Raw genomic sequence first — 9,832 nt, forward strand, 5'->3', positions numbered from 1 at the left:
AGCAATCCCACTCCAATTCCATAGGGAGCTGAATCCTAGCAGCAATCCTATCCCAATTCCATAGGGAGCTGAATCCTGGCAGCAATCCCACTCCAATTCCATAGGGAGCTGAATCCTGGCAGCAATCCCACCCCAATTCCATAGGGAGCTCAATCCTAGGAGCAGGATGAGGCAGGAGCTCACCCAGGCATCCCAGATCTTGAACCATTCCTAGAAATTCCTGCTTTGTTCTGATCTTTGGGATTCCTCTGGATTGGTTTATCACTGATAAATTGTGGCAAACAATCCTTTGGAAAACAGGATTCAGACATCAAAGAGCAAGATGTTTTGGGAAAGACAGCTCCACCACAGTGGTGTTTAGAAGCATGGAATGGGAGAATTCCAGGACAGACCCATTCCCTGTTTCCATCATGTAACAGCCTTAGGAAATGAAATACTGGAATACAACAGGCCTGCAAACTGTGGAACAAAAATTCCAGAGGCAAATCTACTCCTTAGATACTACATTGTGTCCTTCAAAGCCAAAATCTATGTCAGATCAATTACCAATCCTCAATGGAAACAGAACAAAAAGCCAGGCCAAGTTAATAAATGAAGGGAAGCAGAAGTCAAAATAAACTGAAAATCTCACTGCAAATTGCTATTCAAGAGCTAAAAATGGCAAAAAAATAAAGAATATTATTATTTTGGGGAAAATCACTGCACACAGATTCCGTGCCAACAGATTCCAGCAGGATGAAGGGGAGAAATACAAACCAGCCAAGTGGATTCTTGCAGTACTTATTTGAACAAGTGAGGAAAACCCTGATTTTGTTAAGAGAAAAGTTGGGTTTTGGCAACAATCAGCAGGGAGGAGCACGTGGTGCAGATAAGGAAAGTCACACCCACACCGACCCTGCTGCTTCCAGGGCTTTCAGCAGGAGAGTGGGAAACAAAAAAGAGAGGAAATGGGAAGAGGGGTTCTCCCCGGTGAGGAAAAGAAGGAATTTTGTTCTTGGACTTTTACTCAAGGGTTTAATCACGTGACCTGCATCCCACTGCTCCTCCTGTCCCTTCATCATGGAATTTTATTAGGAGTATTAGTGGCTGCACAACTGTTTGTATTGGGAGTATTTGGGCTGTATTTTCTCTGTCTGAAATCCAGCAGGGTTCAGGGAAGGAGAGGGCTCTTCCTGCAGATTTATCCCCTCACCTGCCAATCTAAAGGGAATGTGGACACTCATTTCCCATGACAATGCCTCCCCACTCACCCACTTTGAAGTTTGTTGTTTCCAGGGTGGGGCAGGTGAAGAGCCTGGGGAACACCATGTGGATGGGGATGGGGAGGCCCCTGCACACGTCCCCGTCGGCGATCTGGATGTTCTGGATCTCCGTGGCGTCCCTGGCGTAGCCTTCAGCACACCCTGGGCACGGCAGGAGGGGCACAGGGAGAGGAGGGAAATGGGCTGAGATGAGAGAAAGCAGCAGCCACAATTTCCAATGGAGATACACCAGGATTAGGGGGGAAAAGTGCCCTGCGAGTTTTCACGGAGTTAAGGATCATGGAGATGGTTTAAATTAACAGAGTTGCTCCAGAGTGCAAACCCTGCAAGGCTTTAACGCTCTGGCCTTTCTTTAATGCTCTTCCCTGCTTCCCTCTGAAGGGATGGAGGGCATTCCTGCAGCCTGTTCCCTGCCCTTCCCATGGACACAGGCTCACCACAGGTCTCCACACGCACGAGCTGCAGCTCGATGCTCTTGACGGCCGCCTCGGCGCTCTCCACCACCAGCTCCCCCGTCAGGGGCTGCGTGATCACACAGTTGGTGGAATTCAGGTGCCCTCTGATCAGGAATTTGGGAAGGGAGGCTCTCTGGAAACATTGGAGGGAGGAGAAGATGCCACTGTAAGAGCAGACTAAGCAAAAATAAAACCTTATGGAAAATTATCAAGAGAAGTAGGAAATTCTCCAGAAGTTCCAAAGTTGAGAACTCAAGAGTTCAGAAATGCCTCACGTAGCTTAAATTTAATTCTTTCTGCCTCTATCAGGGTATCTCCAACAATCTTCTCCCTTGACATGCCTCCTTCCTGCTCCTCCATCCACCCCACGGATGGACTTCACCTGGGAAGAACTGACAGAACTTGGCTGTTAGAATTCATCCAGGAGCTGGAACCGTGTGCTGAAGGAGGTGGGGACACCTCCCACTGTCCCAGGCTGCTCCAAGCCCCAATGTCCAGCCTGGCCTTGGGCACTGCCAGGGATCCAGGGGCAGCCCCAGCTGCTCTGGGCACCCTGTGCCAGGGCCTGCCAGGGAACAATTCCTGCCCAATCTCCCATCTAACCCTGCCCTCCTTGAGGCTTCCCAAAGCCACAGGGGGCTGTAAAAAAAGACATAACCAAGGCTCAAAATACACATTTTTAAAGGCTCTTGGCTGTACATGGTATAGAAATGTTTTCCCTTGCTCCACTCCCATCCTTCACTCAGCAAAGGGATAAAAATATTTAACCACTTCTGAGGAAAATTCCACCTCCAACAGGTCACCACAGTACAGGAGAAGAGGCAGAATCACTTGATTGCTTATAAAAGTGAAAAAGAAAATGGAAAAGTAAAAAAAAAAAAGAGCTGATTATCTACAAAGCAGAATTTAATCACTCCTCTGGTCTCACTCAATCACACAAACATTACATTTTAAAATGAAATAATAAGCAAATCCTTTTACCTCCTTAACATTTTGCAGAGTTTCAGGAGTAATGGTGAAGTCCACGGGGCTCGGCAGCAGCTTCCCTTTCTGTGACTGCAGGGAATGAAAGGGTTAAACTGTAACTGATCCCCAAAACACAGAGACAATATTAGAAACCACAACAGTTGGCTGCCCTAAACCACCTGGAAAAGCAGGAATACACTCCCCATCTCAAGCAGAGAGGGAAAAAAAGTTCAATTTCCCATTTCTGTATGTACAAATAACTTCATTTTACACATCCCTTGGAATGTTTCCTTTCATTATTCAGTTTGGGATGGGGAGATTCTAAATGAATTTGTGTCCATGGCTTCAAACCTGCTTTATAAAAACTCTGCCTCCCTCTTGTTCTCCACCAGCAAGGGGCTGATCTGGAACTCTCAGTGAGGATCTGCCCTCACTGCTCAAGAATTCCAAATAGCTGCTGCTGCCCAGCTGCAAGATGGAAGAGATTAGCAAAAGATTGGCTGCATTTTCCCAAAATGACAAATTCTGGCACAGAACAAGCTTAAGGGAATGGTACATTGAGCACTGACAGTGAGAATGATATGTTCAGTAAAACCTCATTAATTCACCCTGACTGAGAGATTCATGATTTACTGACTTGTGAGCTCAGAAGTGCTGTAGTGGGAACGAGAAATAAACCCAGGAAAACTGCATGAGATGTGATTTGTCACTCCTCTGACAAGTGTGGCTCACTTACAAATGTAATAATGGCCCAATAAAATGTAGCATCACATAGTTCAGAAAATATTGAAATCTTACCAACAGGAAACTTGTTTGTAACACCAAACTAAATCTTTTAAAAAGGTCCTTTCGAACTGAAGTCACATTTCCACCACTAGTCCTGAGTGACACTAAATGTTTTGATATTTACTGTCCTGTTAGAGTTCAAAGGAATGATACAAGCAGGATGTTCCAGCACATTGTAGATGGAAAAAGGGACATTTCATCAGGTGTGTCCTCAGGACAGGCACAGGTCAATCTAAACCAACCCCAAACCCTACAAAGGAACTTCTGTAACAACCAGCAAAGCATTTCTGGGAATCCAACCTCCTCCCACAAGGATCAGGATTAAAAGCAATTTTTCCCTGCAGGAATGGTCAAGCATTGGAATGAGTTGCTCAGGAAAGTGGCAGAGTCTCTGGGAGTGCTCAGGAGGAGTCTGATGTGGCCCTTGGGGACAGGGTTTGGGGTGATGATGGGACTGGGTGGTCCTGAAGGGCTCTTCCCACCTTGAAAATTCCATGATTTCCACCTTGATGCAGACCCAGCTGTGATATTTTGAGTCAGGGCTCTAACTCATTACTCCTCATGTGAAGAACAGAAATCAGGTATTTTCACCACCCAACTCCCATTTCCAGGACTGTGAGAGCTTGGAACCTCTGGTTGAAAACTCCTGGGATAATTCAAAACAGTGTTTGGAGAAATGACATCGTATTTATGTGAGCACCCCATTGTCTCAGAACTGAAAGGATGAATAAAGAGAACTCAGGGCACTGTAAAAACATCTGAAAATCCAACTCCTCTTTGTCCTTTAAAATGAAACAGGGATGGGTTTTTCTAATCAGAAGCAACAGCTCTTCAGGGTGGTTTTGGTTTGGGGCGGATTTCCTTTACTCCTACATTTTGGACAAAGCTCTCAGGCACAGGGGGGGATTTTGGGGTGTCCTGTGCAGGGCCAGGAGTTGGATTCGATGATCCTTGTGGATCCTTTCCCACTCAGATATTCTGATTCTACACTTCTATGATCCCTCGTCTCGATATCCCAATTTCCATGGGTTTATTTGGGTTTTTTTTCCCTTACTGCCAAACTTTAAGTGAAGTGGGGGGGGGGGAGGAAATCCAAATAAATGAATTATCTGCAAAATGAACACAAACCACACTCACCAGGGAGTGGACAATGAATTCACAAGTCTTGGTGAGGTCCTTTGCCAGCAGGGAGCGTCTCATGTCACAGCGCAGGGTGTACTGGGGGAATGGGATGACACAGGAAAAAACAAAACAAGAGCCTTAATTCAGATTTCCTCAATCTTTCCCAACTTTTCACCTCCTTTCTGCCTCTGTGCAGAGTGTTGCTGCTGTTATACCCACTTAAGGGTGATCATGGTCTTGCTTTTCACCCTACTTTGGATTTTCAATGTGACATATTCACAGCCCTTCTAATTTTGATTTTATCGTGGGATTTACAGTGGGAACAGTTGTTGGGATATTTAATGCAGAACTTCTTCGGCCACACAGCTGAGCTCAAAGCAGCAGCCTGCACTAAAATCAGGCAATGAGGTGAATTTGCTTCCAATTGCCTGCCCTAAAATGGGAGCCATAAACCAGTGGCTGAAAAATAGGAAGACCTTGATTATCCCAGTAACCCTACACTTCAGCATCTCCAACAAAGCCTCTCAGTGTCCTCACAGGACAGGGAATTTGCTGGGATGGGGGCATTTCTTGTTTAGTTTGTTGGATTTTTAATTCCTCCCTCAGCCCAGGGATTTGGGCTCTCACTTCTGGTTCATGGCCACGACCCCCCAGCAGTGTCTGATTAAAGGTCTCTGCATCAGAAGAGAGTGTGAACCCACAACTAATCCCCAAATCAAGAAAGAGAGGCTCAGTTAAACTGCCCAGAGGTTTAGGAAGTGTCTCTTAACCAGCCCCTCAGTGCTACATTTCCCTCTTCAGGAGAGCAGGACTCTCAAAGTTTGGCTGAGATCTAAATCATTAATTTTTAATGGCATTTTATGCAAGAAAAGGTACACAAAGGAGAGAGGGAATGAGAAAATAAAACAAATATTCCCCATTAAAGTGCACCTCAAAGTGACTGATTGAGTTATTTGGGATATGGGAAGTAATTCAACCAGTGCTGCACCATTTTTGACATCCCTACCACAAACAACAGCTGTTACATGAGGGAGGAAGCCAAAACTGAGCAAATACATGGAAAGGATTTTAAAAATATCCAAATATAGACAAAAAACAAGGGATTTTTTTTTTCTTTTAGTTACTTCTGACAGGCTGCTGGGGGATGATTTAGTTTATTAGGTTGTTTTTTTAATTCCAGTGACATAAAAGCTCATTGTCTAACACAGTATTTACCTTCAAGAGATGGCTGAAGAAAGACTTTCCCCCTAAAAAACCCCACCAAAAATCCCCCAAACAAACCAACCCACGTATGGTAAGGCAGTTTTTAACCAAAAAAGATCAAATTTCAAAACTGTATTTCCACAAGATTGTGTCCAAGCAGGCATTTCATACAGATCTGGGCAGAGAATGTTACTCCTTCTCTCCCCAGCAAACAATTCTTGATTTGTTTTGCTCTCAACACTTGGAGTTTTCATTATGAAATTCCACATTTATTTGGAATAAAACCACACTGTGGTGCTGGGTTGTTTTTTTTTTTTTCAGGAAAGGAATGGATAAAGTTGCCTACAACATCAGGATGGCTCAGATTTAGGTTACAGCTGTTCTGCTGAGGTATTTCAGGCAAAACATCTGGTTTGTGCCATCATTCCTGAAAGATTTACTGGATAAAAGCATGGAAGGCTCAGCCAGTGTGAAAAGAAACCACCACCAAACTTCATCCTCCATTTCCATGGATTGAGAGTTGCTCTAGGACACATTGTGCAGATAAAAGTTCCTCTTTTCTCTCCAGACAGGGCTTCCTCACCTGGATATTGACAAAGACTCCGTGATATGTCTCGTACAGAACTTTGTTGCCCTTCATTTGCAGTGGGAATTCAAAGGGAATTTCTGTCTTGCCACTGGGGAGCTTCCCTGGTTTCACCATTTCAATGGTGCTGTTGATAATCTGAATAGGCTGCAAGGATAAATATTGAAGAGGTTTAGGCTGAGACAGAGAACCAACAACATCTAAACTCTAACAGGATTCCTGGATTTCCAGAATCCCAGGGACCTCTTCAAACACACAGTGCTGGATATTTCTTTAAAATGAAAAGAAATATTATTACTTTGCTCAAGAGAACAATTTGTATTTTATGGGTGCATCACACTAACATATTCAGGGAGCTCAACAGGAGCATCTCCAGCTTTGGGAAGTGGAGTTTCATTTCCTAAATTATGACCTTCAACAGCAGCAGGAATGACCAAACCTGTGCAGCTGAGCACTGAGCTGTCTGCTCCCACCTCCACCTGGCCCTTTCTCACACTAAACTTTGTTATTATTTAGGATAGCTCTCCCTGGAATGAGGGTTAACTCTGCTCTGACTGGGAACGTGGCTTGGAGATGACATTTCTTTTCTCTCTGCAGTTTTACCATTATTTTCCCCAACTGTGGGGCTCCCAACACAAGAAACAAGTGGAGCTGCTGGAGACAGTCCAGGGGAGGCCACTAAGTTGGTCCCAGGGTTGGAGCCCCTCTGCTCTGGAGCCAGGCTGGGAGAAGTTGGGGGTGTTCACCTGGAGAAGAAAAGGCTCTGGGGAGAGCTCAGAGCCCCTTCCAGGGCCTAAAGGGGCTGCAGGAGAGCTGGAGAGGGACTGGGGACACAGGATGGAGAGACAGGACCCAGGGAATGGCCTTGAGCTGGAGGAAGACAGGGTTAGATGGGAGATTGGGCAGGAATTGTTCCCTGGGAGGGTGGGCAGGCCCTGGCACAGGGTGCCCAGAGCAGCTGGGGCTGCCCCTGGATCCCTGGCAGTGCCCAAGGCCAGGCTGGACATTGGGGCTTGGAGCAGCCTGGGACAGTGGGAGGTGTCCCTGCCATGGCAGGGGTGGGAATGGATGATTTTTAAGGTCCCCTTCCAACCCAAACCTTCTGTGATTCCCTGATTCAAGGCCATCCTGACTTAACCAACCTGTTTTCCCAATGTAGCTGCCTCCAGACACAGCCTGCCCTGCTCCCATCAGCACAGCCCTGTCCCTGTGGAGCCTGGGATAAGTTGCCCTGCTGGGATCCAAACCCCACAGTTCCAAACCGGGGGAGCAGCACAGGAGCTCTGCAGTCCCACTCTCTGCAGAGGAATCTGGGTAAGTCCTGTCTCATGCCCAGGAACCCCTCCATGGCCCCCACAGGAATTACTGTGATAGGGACTGAGCTGGCACAAAAGTCCGGTTAAACCTGGTCACTTTAACACAAATTAAATAACATCACACAATTCATTATTTTTCTTTAAATCCCAGCCCTTCAATGCATCATCCACTAACCCTTTTTAACCATTTATGGCAGTGTGTTTCAGCCTGAAAGAAAATTCTCCCATCAGTGCAAGTTCTTTCCCCAAAAGGTCCTCATATATCCCTCCCTGGGGATATTCCAGAGCCATCTGGACACAACCCTGGACCCTGTGCTCTGGGATGGCCCTGCTGGAGCAGGGAGGTGGCACCAGGGTCCTTCCACCCTCACCCATCCTGGCATTCTGTGATCTCCAAATGAAGCTGAGCATTTCTGTGCTTTCCATCACTTCCACACCATGAACAGCTCTGACCACCTTAGAGCCATTAAGGAAAGATTTCTTGAGAAAAAAAAGAGGTTTTTGTGTTAAGAATATTCACCTGTGCAGGTCTTACCTTGGCAGTGTTGCAGAAGGCCTCAAACACGCCCACATTTTTGGCACTGAGCTGCAGATTCACTGAGCCCTCCATGGTTAAGGAGATCCCTTGGTGCTGCACCGTGTCCTTACTGGTTATGACCACCACTCCAGAAAGAATTTCCTAATAGGAAAGAGGAAAACATCTGTTTAAATCCATTTTTTCATAGCTGTTAGCCACACAGTGTGGAACTGATCTCCAAACTCAAAAAAACCCTGTTGCCAAAGAATGGTGTAACCTTGTCAGGATAGACAAACACTGATGAAGGAATTTAGGATGAGAGCTCTGCATTTTTTGGTTTTTCCTTAAAAATATCACCCTCCTCTTGACAAGTATTAACCTGAGCTTCAAATTCTTCCCAAAGTTTCAAGATTTTCCTGTCCAGGAAGATGAAAAACCCTCTCACTGGGTCAGATGCTAACAGCCAAGTTCCATTTGATGTGTTGGAATAAACTCTGAGGAGGAATTGCTGTATGAAAATTGGGATGGTTGGCCACAGGAGAGGGAAGAGAAGGCACAACTGGGAAAGGGATGGCCCAGCTGAAGGTGAGATCCACCTCAAGAGTGGAGCAGAAGAGATTTAAAATACAAAAATGAACACAAAGAAACAGTTTCAAAGTGAATCTGAATGAAAGGCAGGAGCTGTGTGACTCCAGGAATGTTGTCACTCATCCCATGAAGGATGTGCTGTCCACAAAATATCCTCTGCACAAAAATGCTGCCTCCTCAAAGCGTCAACTCAGACTTTTTAACACTGGAAAACTGATGAACTGCAGGAGAGCAACACACAACTCCCCTCACCCACTCCATGCTTTATCCTCCCCTTCTCCCGCACTGGAGAATCCGCTTCAATCCTGAAATATTCCCAGCTGGAAAGGGCAGCAGGTGATGGAGAACTGGAGAGTCCCCTGGGGATAAACCTTCTCTCCTGCTCCTTCCCCAGGCAAACAGGCCCTGAGGAACAGCTCCCTCCAACCATGGGAAAATCCCGACTGCTCACCCTGCACCCGACCAGTTCAAACCAGGATCTCTCCAGGAGACTGGGAATTTTGGCAGATTTTTGTCTTTCCTGGTGGTGCAGGATGGCAAAAATGGGTCAGGGGGGTTGAAGAGCAGGAAAACATCCACATCCCAACCAAAGCTGACATCCTGAGAGCCTGGAAAGAGGATCTGCAGCAAGTGGGAAATGCCGGAACAGGAGGCACGAGCACAAAAGGACAGCAAAGAAAAGCTGACCTAAATTCTGCACTGCTCTGCTAAAGGGCCTTAATTAGCACCAGCAATTAGGTTATTGCTTTAAAAAATGAGTCCAGCTCAACTATGAGAAGCAAGGACAACTGTGAACGTGTGAACTGCTTTAACAAAGGAGAAGTTTCCTGTCACACAGCAACAACCCATTCCAGAGCTGCTGCCTACACAGCTCCACGTGGGAAGGGTGCACATCCTGGGAGCAGGAAGGGGAAGGATGACTTGAAGTTAAATATCAATTTTTTTTTTCAATATTTCTTCAGAAACAAAAAACCACCTCAAAATTCTGCCCCTGTGCCCAGGTGAGAGCCCACCTGCAGAGCTGCCCCAGC

At 46.1% G+C, this 9,832-nt stretch overlaps 1 protein-coding gene across 1 annotated transcript in view; it reads right to left on the reverse strand.

Moving 5' to 3' along the window:
- Window positions 1–8,411, reverse strand: part of VPS26C (VPS26 endosomal protein sorting factor C) — a 12,327-nt gene extending 3,916 nt beyond the window's left edge. The window contains exons 1-6 of the mRNA XM_042021313.1: window positions 8,232–8,411; window positions 6,378–6,527; window positions 4,607–4,687; window positions 2,699–2,773; window positions 1,700–1,850; window positions 1,251–1,403 (exon numbers count right to left, since the gene is read on the reverse strand). Coding sequence (XP_041877247.1) covers window positions 1,251–1,403; window positions 1,700–1,850; window positions 2,699–2,773; window positions 4,607–4,687; window positions 6,378–6,527; window positions 8,232–8,306 — 685 coding nt within the window. The 5' untranslated portion in view covers window positions 8,307–8,411. The remainder of the gene's footprint in view (window positions 1–1,250; window positions 1,404–1,699; window positions 1,851–2,698; window positions 2,774–4,606; window positions 4,688–6,377; window positions 6,528–8,231) is intronic.
- Window positions 8,412–9,832: the final 1,421 nt, after the last annotated feature.

Source organism: Corvus kubaryi, unplaced genomic scaffold, assembly GCF_017639235.1.
Source record: "Corvus kubaryi isolate FWS band 111438036 unplaced genomic scaffold, C.kubaryi_AGA036_p1.0 37133, whole genome shotgun sequence".
Lineage (NCBI taxonomy): Eukaryota > Metazoa > Chordata > Aves > Passeriformes > Corvidae > Corvus > Corvus kubaryi.